Source organism: Boleophthalmus pectinirostris, unplaced genomic scaffold, assembly GCF_026225935.1.
Source record: "Boleophthalmus pectinirostris isolate CB_2022bp ecotype Guang Dong unplaced genomic scaffold, ASM2622593v1 HiC_scaffold_2, whole genome shotgun sequence".
In the NCBI taxonomy this organism is placed as follows: domain Eukaryota; kingdom Metazoa; phylum Chordata; class Actinopteri; order Gobiiformes; family Gobiidae; genus Boleophthalmus; species Boleophthalmus pectinirostris.
In genome coordinates this window covers 27015904-27032345 of record NW_026571152.1, presented here as the reverse complement: position 1 = coordinate 27032345, position 16442 = coordinate 27015904, and the positions used below count along the sequence as shown (strand labels likewise).

The 16442-nt window shown below is 38.6% G+C and overlaps 2 protein-coding genes across 3 annotated transcripts in view; both read right to left on the bottom strand.

The window, feature by feature from the left end:
- The window catches only part of cbfb (core-binding factor subunit beta), a 33253-nt gene extending 32619 nt beyond the window's left edge, over window positions 1-634 (bottom strand). Inside the window, exon 1 of one of the 2 annotated variants that reach the window (XM_055155514.1) lies at window positions 275-634. In XM_055155514.1, coding sequence (XP_055011489.1) covers window positions 275-352 — 78 coding nt within the window. In that variant the 5' untranslated portion in view covers window positions 353-634. The remainder of the gene's footprint in view (window positions 1-274) is intronic. The other variant, XM_020934913.2, reaches the window with a different exon arrangement.
- Window positions 635-13494: 12860 nt separating this feature from the next.
- Window positions 13495-16442, bottom strand: part of gnao1a (guanine nucleotide binding protein (G protein), alpha activating activity polypeptide O, a) — a 93707-nt gene continuing 90759 nt past the window's right edge. The window contains exon 8 of the mRNA XM_020935210.2: window positions 13495-15981. Within this exon, the coding sequence (XP_020790869.1) occupies window positions 15794-15981 (188 nt within the window). The 3' untranslated portion in view covers window positions 13495-15793. The remainder of the gene's footprint in view (window positions 15982-16442) is intronic.

Sequence of the window (16442 nt, the reverse complement as noted above, 5' to 3'; positions counted from 1 at the left end):
TTAAGACTTTTCACCAATTCAGAACCAACTCAATTAAACTCAACCCTGTAGACAAGAGAGAAACTGCACATCACTCTCTTTGTTCTCATCTCTGGCGCTTATGAGGACTTCTGTGTTGTTTTTAAAAAAAGACATGCGTAAAACCAAATAAAGTGCCGTACGTCAGTGAGTCGCGTGCAGGGTCTATAGCGCGGCTGCCTTGTTTCCGCCGTGCTCTCTCAGAATGAACGGTGTGTTATCACGGTGTGTGTATGAGGAGAGGCGCTTCACTCACCTCACACTCCCGGCTCAACTTGCGGAAAAACTCCTCGTTCTCAAACTTGCTCCTCTGGTCCGGGACAACCCGCGGCATCTTCGCCCGCTTCACGGCCTTTTCCCCGCTTCTCCGAGTGTGGACTGGAGTAGTCAGTGAAAAGTTGCTGGGTCTTTTGAGTGAGTGACTGTCGGTGACTCAGAGGAGCTCTCTTCTTCCGCGTGTGTGTGTTGTCTCCTCTTCCTTGTGTGGTGCTATGTGTGGCGGTGTTTTGACTCGACGTACGCGGCGTGTGTACAGTGTGTGTGTGTGTGATCGGCTCCTGCTCCAAGTGGCTTTTATTAAATGACCCTATCCTCACTGAAGATATGGCTCCCCCCGGCCGTAGCGCACACCTCCCTCCCTCCTCCCTCCTCCTCACTCGCACACGCACCAGCCCACAGGTTTTCTCCACCTACTCTGTCCCGCGTTTACCTGCAACTTTCAAGAGCTGCCGCTGTCCTGCCATCCACTAGAGGTGATCTTAATAAGCCCTGAACAATAGACACGAGGCACAAAGTGAGTACATGTTTGTGAGTGCGCTCTTCTATCCAAATTGACTTTAAGATCAGTAAGCGTAATGTTGAAACTGAAAAGAAATAAAGTTGGTATAGCTGGCCAATTAATCGTGAATTTACTGGTGAGTTTACTGTTCAAGACACATTACGCATAGGAAATCCCTTAATTAGATAATTGGACTTTATTAGTTGGCCTAAACCTTACATACCATGAGGGTAAGAACATTTGGAGAATTATTCCATAGGCTTCCTGTGGTAGGTTATTCAACTGGATAAGATCTGTAACATTATTACAAAAAAATAAATAATATAAGTTTCAACATAAACACAATTTTATTCTCTAAATATTTGGCGGGTTAGATGAACACAAATAATTATCCCAAATATCCATAGTCAAAAGTACGACAGTTCTGCGCGCACTTGAATGCAGCAGCAGTCTACTTCCTGGCTCCGTCGAGTCGCACTCTGACTGTACTCTCAAAATACCACCCCCTCTCTCGGCCATGAGCCCCGACGCCCCCATTCACAATAATAATACTATTACACACGCACTACACACACACGCGTGGGCACTCATTGCGCATGCGCTCCTTCCAGACCGCAGAAACTTTATAGGATCCTTATGTGAGAAGTAGTGAAAGAGGCACACACAGAGAAAGACAGGCGATGCGTTTGTGTGTCTGGGGTAAAACGGGTCTTGTTCCTCATCTAGAAGCATGAGGGATGGATTTTTGGATTGAAGCAAGTTTATGCAGAGATTTAGGCTGTATAAATCCACCCCTATGTTATATTATTATGTTATTATGTCATCTAAATCAGTGGCAAAAGCCCCAAATTACCCTATCCAGTTCCTGTTAAACGACATATTTATTTATTTTATTTTATTTTTTATCAGAATGTTAATATGTTTTTTCCATTCCAATTGCAGTTTTCATTCAGAGCTGTAAAGCATATAGTTACATTTATGTACCCTAAAATGCTTAAACTAGGTATATTATAATTAAAATTTTACTATTTTCTGATCTGAGTTAAAATGTTCTTTCCTCCTCACAAAAAAACTACCACTACATGACATCAGAAGGTGGAACAGAGCATTTTGAGCTTTGGAGATGTAAACAGACATAATAATGCATAATGAAACAAAACACAACTCCAGGTCTGTTTTTGAGGAGGCTAAAACATTACAACATGTCTTAAAGCTCACAAAAGTCAATTTAGCATAATTTAAGACTTTTAAAGTATAAAATTGCAATACCAAATGAGAAAGAGATGAGCCCAAACAAACTACTACAATAGAGAACCAAATGCTAAGAAACATATTTTTGCCTCGTAAAGTATTTCAAGTCAGACATTTTAGTAATTGCAACATAATGAGGGATTATTGTTCAATTGTGCAATGAACACGCCCATGAGTTGCAGCACAAATGCACACACACTATACATGCTGATACACACAGAGCACACACAGAGTAAACAACAGGGCTTCTCCATTCCCCGAGGAGTTTCATAATATTCCACACACTTGTTAATTAAACTGTGATCCAGCAGAAGCCGCTGGTTCAAAGGCTCCGCTGCTCCTCTGTCCTGACATGCTTGTTGTTTGTTTTTTACTATTTGTGAAGAGGATCCCCTGCGACTACAATAAATCTATGCACATTTCTTCACTTTAATGAGTCAGAATTTTACAGAGAATTAAATACCTACTTTATAATTGCGTCTCGTACAATGCAGCCCTTGGAATCTTGCAGTGCGTTCCAAAGTAATAAATAATGAACAATGCAACAATTAAACCTTCAAATGAAAAAATGGGTAGCGCTTGCCAACTTGTCACAAAGGGTAGATTTTGATTTATTGGGTTGGGCACTTTTATTTTGCCTGGATCCAGAATATACATTTCCCCAATTGAAAATACAGAGAGATGTCATGCCAGGCAACTATTAGGCTGTACTATTACTACTAATGAGCTGCATGGGAGCAATAACACAGACTTTTCCAAGGAAGTAAATGTATAAATTATGACTCTATTTTCTGAACTTTAGCTAAGGAGAAATTCAGTTCTGTGAAATGGACAAAATTTTGCCATGGATCCTACCTGGACGACTATAATGTTGTTTTCTCATCACAAACATACTTCAAGTTGTGTTTTGTTTCATTCACACGTTTGACACACAAACTCAACATATTCTTCTCTCAAACAGAAAACACTCTGTTCCACATTGTGATGTCTTTAGGGAGGTAACGATATCCAAATCTCTCGGTACGATATTATCACAATATGTATCTCACAGTATGATATTTATTGCGATATTTTGCAGAGATTATATAATATAAGTGTAGATAGGATGCGTTTTTGCTTTTAAAATACCCTGACGAGAGTTTGGTGTGAATTATTATTGTCATAATCCCAAGAATTTAACTTAAAACATATTTTTTCATGTTGTCTGCACTGAAATGAATCATGGGATATGTAGTTCCCGATGTTTATTAGCTATTGCTACTATAAAACAATGCATTTAAGCTAAGGATTTTGTAATTCAATATATTGTGACAGCCCATGGTATTATTGTGAGACTTTTGATGATACAATATCACAATATTTTGGTTATTGTTACATCCCTCATGTAGCAATACAGAAAGTGCTCCATGATGTTTTTAAACTCCATACACCTTCACCAGAATAATTTGGATGGTTTCAGCCCTGAAATTGTCTCTTCTGAACAAAATTTATTTTTTGAGCTTTGGAGATGCAGACAGACTAATAACCCAGAATAAATTAAACATGTTTGAATGAAAGAAAACACAGATCCAGGTATGTTTTTGAGGAGGTAACATCATTCTAACATGGCTTAAAGCTCACAAGAATCCATTTTGTGTAATATTGGACCTTTAATGTTATGATATACAGTCTAACAATGCATTTTCTTGACAATACGATAATTCTAATGAATTAAAACTGGGTAATAATAATGATTTATTGTTAATGCAAAAGTGCCTTAAGTTGTGAGCATAACCAGCCCTGTCTGAAGCGCTGCCTGACACAGCACATGTTTCTAAATCTGTTGGAGGTCTGTTCCTACTGATTGGAATAAAGGCTAAACGTTTGTTACATTTAAACATTATCTACACACAGAGGGCCAGCACAGGGGCCCCAGGCTACAGCATATGCTCCCAGTGGTGCCCCTGAATACACCACTGGTCCCTGGGAGATGTGTCATTGATTTGTCCCAAACCTGCCCCCCTCTATTGCCCCCGGACACAACTACCCCCCTCACACTGCACTGAAGATGCCCCCGTGGCTGAGCGCTGGGGGCCAAACACTGTGAGTGAAGAACAACACAGACCGTGACACACTAAAAGGTTCATTTATTAATCAGAGAATCTGTGGTTTCAGCTCTCACACGCAGCTCTCATCTGCTCAGGCTTCTACACATGCACAGGAGATTCAGAGTTAGATATGTAGTAAGTGTAAAGTTTAATTACTGTTCTGAAATACTTTTTCCATGCATTACAATATTTAGGGTGGAAACAATACTTTGGAAATGTATAATATTAAATATCTGAACTGAAATGTATTTTGTAGCATATTCCAACATGGTCCAATTAGAGTACTGTATTCTTAATACTTTTACATCACATTTAATTTAAACTGTAAAAACATATCATAGGATTAAAAATAGGTATATGTTTGTTTCACCATTTATTTATCATTAATTGGAGATGGAAAGATTGCACATTCACCCCCACAAAAGCTGTGTTTTCTATTTTTCTCTGATATCTCGCAGATTCAAGCCGAAATACTTAGATTTTAGTAAAGAAATTGTATTCTAATTACCACCAGATGAAAAAGTAACTCTTCAAAATTAGTATTCTGAATATGTATTCTTGGTACTTGTATTCAGTTACTTCCCAACACGGAGGATATTAAGGTTTATGTCTGTGATAAACGGAGACATGTATTATTACACCAGCTTCCTTTTTTAAATTATTATTAGTGACTTGGATATGAACCATGGTAACTTCTATAAAGACTTACAATTATTTAGGCCATTCATTCTGTAAGATAATTTATAATGTGCATTGATTAGAATAAAAGTCAGAGGTGCTTTGTAAAACTCGCAGGTGTAGTTTGTGCAGTGGAGTCAGTGAGAATTATTGAACACACACTCACACACAGAAGGTGCTGAGGCAGCAGAAAAAGCACCTATTTCTCCTTCAGTGAGGGCTGGCATCAGAGAGTCCTCAGTACTCACGTTTACCTACACTGTCAGCGTGACTGTACCATCATTAGCTGCAGTGTGCCTAAACTATTGATGCCTTTTAAATATTTATCAGGCCATTTCCGCCTCTGCAGCATCTTCCAGTGCTGCTAATAAAGCCTGCATCTTTCATTCTGGAGTCTGTTAAATACAAGACCTGCACAAATCTTGAATAACATGAAACGCTTTGACAGTGACTTCCATTAAACCTTGCTAGTTATTTTTTTTTATGTTGTGCATTCTAATTTTATGTAAAAACAAATAAGATATAGAAATATTTGTATCTGTGCAGCAGAGCAGAAACCTGTGGCGGCAGGGGTTCATGAACTTGCCCCAGCTGTTCTGTGATCACGCGTTATCATGGTTGTTTTAAAAATGGGTCTAGTCTACAGTGTGCAGCAAAACAATAAATTAGGCCTTAAGTCTGCAAACATAGTCCTAGATAGCATTTTGGTAGTAGACAGTTCGGGTCGTACAGAGTCAGAAGCATGAGGTGGTACTGACTTCTAAGTCTAGGGCACGATGTACCATAAAGGTTTCTTGATGAAACAGTCATTAGTTACAGACAGGATTAGCAGTGAACTTCATAAAGAGGGCTGCTCTTGGGATCTGTTCGGTTACATCAGCGACTGGGACCGTCCTCGCGCACTTACGCAGACAGACGCACGCACGGACACACGCACACACACGGTACAGGGCTCAGACGACGCGAGCGCTTTATTTCTGTCCAGACTGTGGGATCCCGTGGCTGAAGACAAATTTGGATCAGAGCTTGGTCTAGTATTTAGCCTCCAGTGTCGTTGTCCGCCAGTCTGTCTCGTGCGCACGGTGCGCATTAAAGTTATTAAGATAAATGTGATTTAATTTAATCACCATCAAGCCATAGGCAGATGACACCCCCTGTTTAAGACAGTGGTTATTAGATCTTCTGTAGCCCAATAAAGGGCTCAGGTCGAAAGGTTAAATACTCACGGCATAGGCTAAACATTTAAGCGAAAGTGACTTTGTAGGTCTTCACACTCAAGAGAAACTGATATTGTTTCGTTTTGGCCCTCGGCGCTATGAGCAATATGCGCCACTGGAGGGAGACATTGTCCGAAGCGGCGACTCTTGACTTGACAAATTGAATATCCAGAGGAAGGAGGTTTAGCTCAGCATCCTCGCATCAGTATCAGCCTGCGCCTCTCTTGTATCTGCATGGTGTGGCTGACTGTAAAATAAATAAATAAAAAAATGTAGGTCAAATCAGTTTGTTGTTGTATTTCAAGGCTTCAGAACAACACTGTACCAGAGTGTAATATTTACGACAGGTGCGGGCAGCTAAATTCATTATTACTAAATGCAGACTTTAGTTGTAATATAGTACAGTGTTATCAGTGATCAGTGTTATCAGTGTTATTCTCTCATTTGGGAGTAGGCCTATGACATCATCACATTTAGTAATCTGAAAACCACTAATTTAGCCTGTTAGTAGGTTTCATTACTTTCATAGTAGCCCAGTAGTAGACTCCATTTTTATTCATGTCACGACAGTTCAAATATGACACCTGTAGGTAACCTATGTGTAGTTGGAAATGAAAAGACAAATTGATAAAAACATGAACCCAGTTTTAGAGAGTCAGGTCATTATCAGAATGTAGCCTATCATTATTGTTTAAAATGAACTTGACATTGAACTTTGGAGTCTCTGCTTATTAAAAAAGAGACAACTTTATTACGTAAAAGTGAATGGGACTTCTGAGCTGACTGGTCTCCTAGCAACAGAGACTGGGATGACAATCATTACTAATGTGATTTTGGTGTGTGGTGTGTTTGTGCATCTAAAATGGCGGCAGGGATGGGGGTGTGGGACTGTTTTGAGCTCAGGAGGAGGACCTATGGAGGAGACTGTTGTGGCTGTCCTCTGTCCTGAAGCCGCAGGTCAGAGGGCGTGGTGCTGCAGTGTCTCTTTACTGCCACAAGGGGGAGCGCACGCTTCACTTTAGAGCCAAAAGGTGCAGAGAGGACTTTCTGTTCTGTGTGTATTTGGACCATTATTGTTTAATTTGTCGTGACAACTAACTTTTAAATGTTTTGTTTCCCTCGTGAGGAAATTTCATTCTCTGCATTTGACCCATCCTGATCCTTCAACCAGTGCCTCTGGGCCGATGAGCTGCTGGAGTACAGTGCAATATTTCTTGGCCCGTATGTTTTTAATCGTTATCAGTAGACACAGACCCTTGTTAGCCCTTAATGCACAATAACGAAAAATTTTCTAAGAAATTGTTTGCTCCTAGCTTCAAACAATTGCTGATTTTCAGAGTGATGGAAAAGTATATTTTTTAGTTTACTTACACTGCAATTCACATTTTAAACAATATATTCAGTCTCTTAAATGGCAAAGTCCTCAAAATTGCATCTGAAAAGGAAACTCATCAGTGAAATATGAGGACATTATCACATATAATTAAATGCTTAACCTTGACGCCTTTGAGTAAAATAAATATTGAAGGTCAAAGGTCAAATTGTGAGGCAGAATTGTGTGTTGTGTTGCTGCAGTTTTGTATCTCTGAGACAAAGGCCAGGTTTGGGCAGGTGGGTGCTGTCACAGACTGATGGGGATCTCCCAGGACCTCAGGGCTGGAGTCAGTGGAGACAGATGGAGCGGGTCAAATGACACACACAAATCACTGTCCCCTGTCTCTCCTTGATTTAGATCAAAGTTAGAGCATTTTAAATTGAATGTAATAATCTGCACGTTCTAGAAAGACTTAAAAAAAAAAGTATTTTATTTATTTATTTGTTTGCAATATATCATAATATTTCTAATCAACAAGAATCCGTTAATTGCTTCAGTACCAGTAATAACAATAAATATTTCAACTTTATCTCCTGTTTTGGGTTGCTTTGTGACCTAGTATCTGCAGTGTAGTTTTTAGAAATTAAATGATATTCAAATATTCCATGTTTTGTTGTCCTTCAAAGAACAGTTATCAGACATGAGAGTGCTTGTTAGTGATGTAGTGGTGTTTGAGCCTCAGGGAGGTGCCATGTTCATCACACTGATAATCTTGGACTAAACACCTCCAGATGAATAATGAGAAGCTTTTCTACTATATTTTCTTTTTTTAAGACTTCCATTCCTCATTCTGTCCTCATCCTTAACTCCCTCTGATCTCATGTCCTCCTCCCTCTGCCACATCAGCCTCAAATGTGCTCTCACTTACACAGCGTTTCCCTGCAGAGATAAGCACCATCAGCCAGCATTGTGTGAGCTCCTGAAAATACACTGAATATAAATGAGCTGAGGAAGTTTTACAGTGCAAAAATATAGGCACAATTGAAAGTTTTTTTTTTCTTTTTATAAATTAAAAAGCTCAAACACAGAGTGCATTACATTATATTACAGTTAGAGTCATTGGCCCTTCTGACCACCACCAATCACATATATACATTTGCAGTGACATTACGCTGGGGTATTCTACATATATCTCTATGCCAGAATGTTTACCGTGGTGATACAATGCACACATTAGGAAGCATTGCTGAAAAGGTTTGTCTGAAAACTGAATGATAAACACAAAATGGATTTAAACAGCACATTTTCAGGAGCCTGTGTCTAATACATGGTCATGGTCCTGTTTGAGTGTTTCATTTTGAACAAAAAGGTGAGAGTGACTAACTGAAAAACTTCTGGCAACGCTAGCTTGCAACTGTGATGTTATTTGAGATGGTCTTGTTTAACAACTCGGACAGCTCAGCTGTTGTAGTTCCAGCTAAGTCAATGTCTCTATGGTCAGATTGTGTTAGATGTCAGATTGAGCAGTGCGTTCAGTTAGCATCAAACCTCCAGGGAATGCTGATGACATCAGCTGCAAAATATCAATACAGTGTCTTGCCTAAGGACACAGCAACAGGACACATTGATCCAAACTCTAACCAGTCTGCCACTGTACTCTGTAAATCATAGTGGCAAAATATAAAAACAGGACAACTCCATTTAAGAGCAGCAGGAAGAGTAAAAATCAACTGCATGTATTGTGCATGTAATTCAAAGGTCACTGTGTTTCTTGTTCATTCATAATTGAATCCTGTCTTGTCACTACATTCACTGTGGATGTTAACTATTAATGAAACATCTATACACCACATTGCTCAAACATTCAAACAGTGGGTCTAATAGACCAACCACAGTTTTTTTCTAAACCACACTTTTGTTGGCTGTAGGTTTCTTTGAGTGTGTAGTAGTAGAAGATTTTTTAAATTATGTGAGTTTTATCCAGGCTTGAATTTTATTTTATTTTATTTTATTTGCCAGTACTATTACATTTTTATTTACAGTTACACTAACATACACAGAAGTCTGTTTAGAATTTTTAAACATCAGGCACATTTCATCAGACACGTTTTCTGATGCATTTTAACATATTTTAAAGGGCCCATATTACGCATTTTATAATGGTTGTTTCCTCATCAAAAACATGCCCAAAGTTGTGTTTTGTTTTATTCACACTTGTTTAATCGGCAAATCCTGTTGTGTATTTACACTCCATACACCTTCATGAGAATCATTTGGATAATTTCAGCCCTGCAATTGCCCATCACTTCTAAATATAAAAGGTAGCTGTTAACTTTGAAACTACTGCTTCATGACATCACAACGTGGAACAGAGCATTTTGAGCTTTGGAGATGTAGACTAATTATTACTCAAACATGTGTCAATGAAACAAAATACAACTCCAGTTATGTTTTTGATGAGGTAACAACATTGTAACATTGCTTAAATATCACAATTGTCAATTCTGTGTAGTATGGGACCTTTATTGTTCATGAGGTACATTCCTGTTCTTTATTTTTTAAATTTTAAGAAACCATAGCAACCAGGCATAAGGAGAACAGGCCAACCTCACACAAATACATCCCAGATGAGAATCATCTTGCATGTTTTTACTGTGCGGCACTGTCTGTCCCTGTAACACCTTTTGCCTAATGTGAAGATGAAATTTAAAGGTACACTGTGTAACTTTTGTGGTGGAGGGTTTACCACTTGCTTGGAGAAGATGTTCTATAATATAACATTAAACTTAAATCTTACATTTAATACAACTACAGATGTTATTATTGCTTAGTTAAACAAAAAACATGCATTCATACTGTAAGCAGGGTAACATCTCGAAAGATCTGACCTGTAACATGGCCTGTTGAAGTTACTTGCCTGTTACCATGGAAATACATACATCCTTATACTCTACGTCACACTGTGGCGCACTGCAGGCAAAGCAATAGCATCCCCATGAAAACAAGCCACAAGTTAGACAAGTTAGACTTTCACTGTCTCTCTCAAGTTCTTTATTTTTATCCAATCACTGCCTTGCATGCTCAACCCTCAGCCAATCCTTGCTCAGCCGTCAGCATTTCCAAACCCTCCCACAGATGCACTGTCACCTGCTGTCACTTTGCTCCACGGTGCATTACTCCCCCCAGCGCCCCATACAAACCTGCTCTGTCCCAAACCTTCTTCAGTGAGTCTGGATCTAAAAATAGCTCAGTACTTTTATCTCTTTACCAGCACAGTGACACTTAGATTACAAAAGAACTTCACGGTCCAGCTTATTTTCTCATTCCAACACTTATTCTTCTGCATAGTTGAAAAATAAGGGTTTTGTGCGGTCATTGAAATAGCTTTACTTATTTTTGAGAACATACCCGTTACAATTGGAGACTCACGCTGTATGGAACTTTGTAGACTTATTTAAAGGTGCATTGTGTTACTTTTCTAGTGGAGTGTCCATCAAATGCTTTTCTCCATACAGATGTTATTTCTTTGTCTGGAATATTTCACAGTATGGTATTAAACACTCCTAGCTTCATGGAGACCACACCAAGTTAAAAGTCAGATCTGTGGAGCGGCAACTTCACTCAACCAGAATGTCCATTTTTCTATATATTTTGAGCTGTAAAACCACCTGTAACGGAATAAATGTAAGGTAGAGCTGTTTAATGTCATATTGTGGAACATTCCAGGCAGAGCAATAACATATCTATAAAAAATAGGCATATGACAGACCCTCAATCAAAAAGTTACACAGTGCACCTTTAAAAAAACAAACAAACAGTAATTTAAAGAAATAGCAATATTCAGACACTTTCTTGTGAATCCAGTACATTCAGGGATAGCCTCGTTGTCATGGCGACAGAAGAGAAAACATCCTCTGAATTAGTCAGGACCTCTGCCTTGGTGAAACAAACAAAAAAAAAAAAAAAAAAAAAAAATGAATTAATTAATGTGGCTACCACTTTTAAATACCCTTAATCAAGGTAATTAGCCTTCATAAAGCAAACACAAATTATTTAATAAGAATGATTCAGGCTTAGGGCATTAATTAAGAGTTTACTAAGCTTAAATAATTATTAATATACGCTACAGTTTGCTATTTATGAATAATATAGCATTTTAATGTGTAACCTAATTAAAGTGTTATTATTCTAAAGTGTTACCCCACTGTCATATTTATTAAACTAAAATAAGTTAGTTGACTTTTAAATAACTTTTCTTCTTTTGTGCTGTATTGAGAAAAAAATCTACCAAACATAACTGATCTCTCAGCTCCGAAGGAAGAAGTGTGTGTGAGGGGTGAGCAGATCCTGTCTCCTGTGAACGCCCTGATGCCCTCCCACACTTGAGTCTTTCCTTGGTGGATGCTGCCGTCTGGCCTGGCTCTGAGCTGAATTGAACCCAGTGAACCAGCATCACCACAGCAGCTCGGAGGATGAAAGGATCTCTCTCCCCCTCTCCTTTCTCTCCCTCTTCTCCTCTCTCTCTCTTCTTCTCTGTAGATGTAAAAACGAGGTGTGACATAACCTCCCTCCATCTCTGCCTCATGCATTTACTATTCTGTTTGTCATCAGGCGTGGGCACAGCAGCAAGGCTCTCAAGAGCTCAGGATCAGCTCAAATAAAAGAAGTGGTAATCCTATATAGGTAGAAATAAGTTGTTTTACGCCTTATCTTGTGCTACAATCTCAGTTTCAGTGACACCATATAAATGTAGCACTTGCTCCACATAAATTTCTATAGATATTTCGCAGTGACATTACGCTGGGGGGTGCAGTGCATGTATTTTCTATGGAGGAATGTTCAGCAGTTACCATGGAGATACAATGCATACATTAGCAATAATCATCAAAACAAGACATTTTCATGAGCCTGATTAATATGAGCGTTCATGGGCCTACTTAAGGGTTTGATTCTCCACAAATATAGTGAGAGTGACTAACTGTAATTTCATTTGAGAGGGACTTATTTAACAGCACAAATCAGCTCACCTTTAGTAATTCTTTATTGTCAGATTGTGTTAAAACAAAGATCAGATTAAAGTCTAATTTGAGTCAGACAGAGCATCAGACAGAGCAGTGCCCATAGTTAGAATCACACCCCCAGGGAATGTTGATAACATCAGCTGCAAAGTATCAAAAGCCTAAATTTTCTTCCTGTTGACTTGGGTTTGCGTGTGTTTAAATCTGAAGTGTGGCCAGAGAACAGGAAGGATCCCGTGGTGTTTTGTCTCATGATGTGTGTTCACTCATGTGACTCCATTATGTCTTTAAGGTGTGTTGACATACAGTAGAATAAATTGGCCTCCTCAACCAGCAGGGAACCAGCTTCAGCTCCTGCAACAATTTTTCCACCTTAAAGGAGACACAGTGTGCAATAAAAAAAAAAAAAACATATTGCAGTGGGGTTCCTTCATCATTAGTTTAATCAGAATTGTAACATGGTCTCATTTCATGGTCTCAACACTGATAGAGACACCCGGAAGTTATAACATGGACAAGCTTTTAATTAATTATTTTTAAAGGTCCTATATTACTCAAAATTGGGTTTTGTGAACATTAAGCCATGTTATAATGCTGTTACCTCATCTAAAACATACCTGGAGTTGTGTTTTGTTCATTCACATGTTTTTGTAGCCCTTTATTATAAGCCTGTCTATATCTCCAAGGCTCAAAATGCTCTGTTCCACCTTGTGATGTCATGAAGCGGTAGTTTTCAAGTCAACAGCTACCCCCTTTACCTTTTGTTCAGTTGAGATTGGCTATTCCGGTCTGAAATGAACCAAATCATTCTAGTGACAGTTTGTGGAGCTTAAAAACACGGTGGAGCACTGTATTACCACATGACATCACAAGGTGGAACTGTGTTTTCAGGTTGAGAGAAGAACTCAGCCTAAATACAGAGAATTTGTATTGTATTGTCTATTAAACATGTCTGAATAAAACAAAACACAACTCCAGGTAAGTTTTTGAGGAAGAAACATTATGACATAGATCAGAAAATCAGATCCTCCTTTAACATAATACAATGAATCTATGTGTGATTATATATTATTAGCAAAATATAGGCTTAAACACACAGTGCATGAAAGAAAACAGAGAGCAAGTTTTGTAGTCATGAAAACAGTGGCTTTTTAATGTAAACACTACATTCGATTGGTTTTTCCAGCACGGACATCCCACATGAAATAACAACCATTCACTAAAGAGGAGTAGAGGAGGAGAGAAAAAAAGCTGCACAGAAAAAGCATTCACTGGGATAAAACAAAACCAAGAGGTAAAAAATGATGGAACAGAATGCCAAAAACAGGTATATCATGTCATTATACACAGTTGTTTTCTTTTAAAAACTAGAAATCAAGAAGGCAAAGAGAGAGGCCTATATAGATAGATAGAGCAATGAGGGAAACATAGAATAGGTATGGAGTTATAACAAATGTCCAAATCTACTTGTGTGTATGTGTCAAAGTGTGTGTGAGAGAGACGTGAGAACTGTGCTTTTCATTGTAGACCTCGAGTGTATGTCAAAACTGAAAACATTAGACAACAGTAGAAGAAGAAAGGAGCATGACTTTGTACAGCGTCAAAAGAGTGTCAACATGCGGCGCCCCTAACTAACGGACGCAGCGTCGAAACGTGCTCTCCCCCCGAAAAAGTGGTTTCATCGGAAATCATAAAAAATAGATATTGTTATTATAGTATTATATTTAGTTCGTTCTGAGTCAGGCTAAAGTGAGGACACGTTTTATTTTTCTAAATGCAGGAAACAGGCAAAAATGGTTTGAAAAAGGAAGTGGAAGTTCATAGCATCACAACGACACAGGGTCACATCTGAGGCCGCGCTTTTGCCGCCGAACTCTGCAAAACATCTTAAGTTTTCTTTTCAAAAAGGGACAACAAAAGTTCAGTCGCTACAAAGCACAAGAAAGGTTTGTGAAGGATTATCATATTTGTTTTATTGTGGAAACATTAGCCCGTAGACCTTATCATTTCCGTTTAAACAGGCTCAGTGTTTCAAAACGAAAGTAAAAATAAAACGTGAGCCGACCTTGACGTTTTTTACAACTTGTACTGACCCCGCCCCTCCTTGTTCAGGAACCAATCATCTCTCTCACTTCCTACAGCATCTAGCTTGTATTTTTGTGTTTTTAATTGTCTTTTTCTATTTTTATCAAAGGTTTTGTCACTATTCTGAACAGTGTCTACATGAAGCTCGTCATCAGCTGTAATATCTGCTCTATTTATACAAAGGCTTGAGTATCTCATGCTATCTGTGTCAGGCTTCAGGAGGAGAGAGGAGTCCCATCTGAAAGGACACCATGCAAAAACCAAAGCAACACATAAAGATGAGGTGACACAAAAGGCTTAGTGGAAGTATGAGATACAGAGAAGTGTGTGGGATTGGTCAATAAATAAATTAATAAATTAATGAACAAGGACAAACCAGGAAGTGAGTATATTCTATGGTAAGTTAGTAGGTCTAGACTCTAGAGGTTAACAGTGATAGGTGTACTGCTTCTAAAAGCATAGCTATCTACATACAGTACCTCTATCCAATGGCACTGACTGGACTTTTAGCATGTTTCCTATTGGCTCTCGGCTCGGCCAGGACCAGCGATGGCTGACGGTTCACGCCCTGGACAGAATGCCTGACTTTCTGCCAATAAAAACATCTTGTGGATGAAGGATGGGAGGTAAATTTATACAAAACTTCAAAACAAGTTTAAAATTCATATTAGAACAGCTTTAAAATCTAATGTAAACAAAAACAAAGTTAAAATCACTTGAGCAGGTCTTTGTGTTTTAAGGTTTGGCTGATCCTGCTGCATTTTAGTGCTATTGTTACAATTGTCACATCTTCCAAATGTGTTAATACATCTCACTACTTATGGCAAAAAGAATAAAACAATATTACACAAATGAAGGTGTCAGGTGAGGCATAACGTGAATACAAATCAGACTGTAATAAATATACACACAATCAACAAAAATAAAACAAAAATCATATTTAAAGTAATAAAAACATTGCAAAAATGATATACTGCTGTTGTGACAACAGCTGGAAAAGAGGAGAGCGAGAAAACAGGCTTTTCAACTTTGTTCAACAAGTTTCCAAGGCTGGCTGGCTGCAGCCAAGAACATGTGGAGGAGTCGGAGCGAGAAGAGACAAGAACTAAAAACATTATATATATATATATATTTATATATACGTATGCCTATTTTTAAATTATCCTCATAATTAATATGTACCTAGTTGCATTTTTCTTTCTTTTATCTTTAAATAATCAGCAGAATCGTCATCATCACCATCGTCGTTTCCACAGCAGTGTCAAAGGAACAGGAAGAGGAGGGATTAGGGCAGGAAAGGGCGGGACAGAGAGAGAGAGGAAGGGGGCGGGGCATAACAGGCGCGCTCAGTACAAGCCGCAGCCTCGGAGGTTATTGGCAATGATGATGTCGGTCACGGCGTCGAACACCACTTGGATGTTTCCTGTATCTGTGGCGCAAGTCATGTGACAGTAGATTTCCTTGTTTGGAGAACGGTTCTTGCTCTCAAATTGTGCTTGGATGTAAGCGGCCGCATCCTCGTAAGTGTTGGGCCCTGCACAGAGAAAAATGTACACACAAACATTCAGGATTATTTTTAGTTTGGAGATTATTAAATTACACTGTTCAAATATTATGAAAGAAAAATCTGACCTACTATGTTGCATGTTTTTTCAGTACATATGGTTTATTATCACTGTAGCTGCTTAATTCAGAGCATGCATTGCAACAAGCGCCCCATAAAACATACACATCCTATTACTGCAGCACTCCATCAAAGCAACGACAGAATGAGAGCAGCTACCAGATGCTTGCACCTCCTTTATTACAGCAAAATTAAACTAAATCCTAAACAAACAACAAGAAGTACAAGTCAAACACACAGATATTCTGATTATTTATTATTTCAGTTTTTGGTCAGGAAAATATTATAGAAGTTACAACTCATTACCTATTAGAGACCCCAGATATGAAATAAACTAACTGACTGTACTGATAACTATTGTAATGCTGATT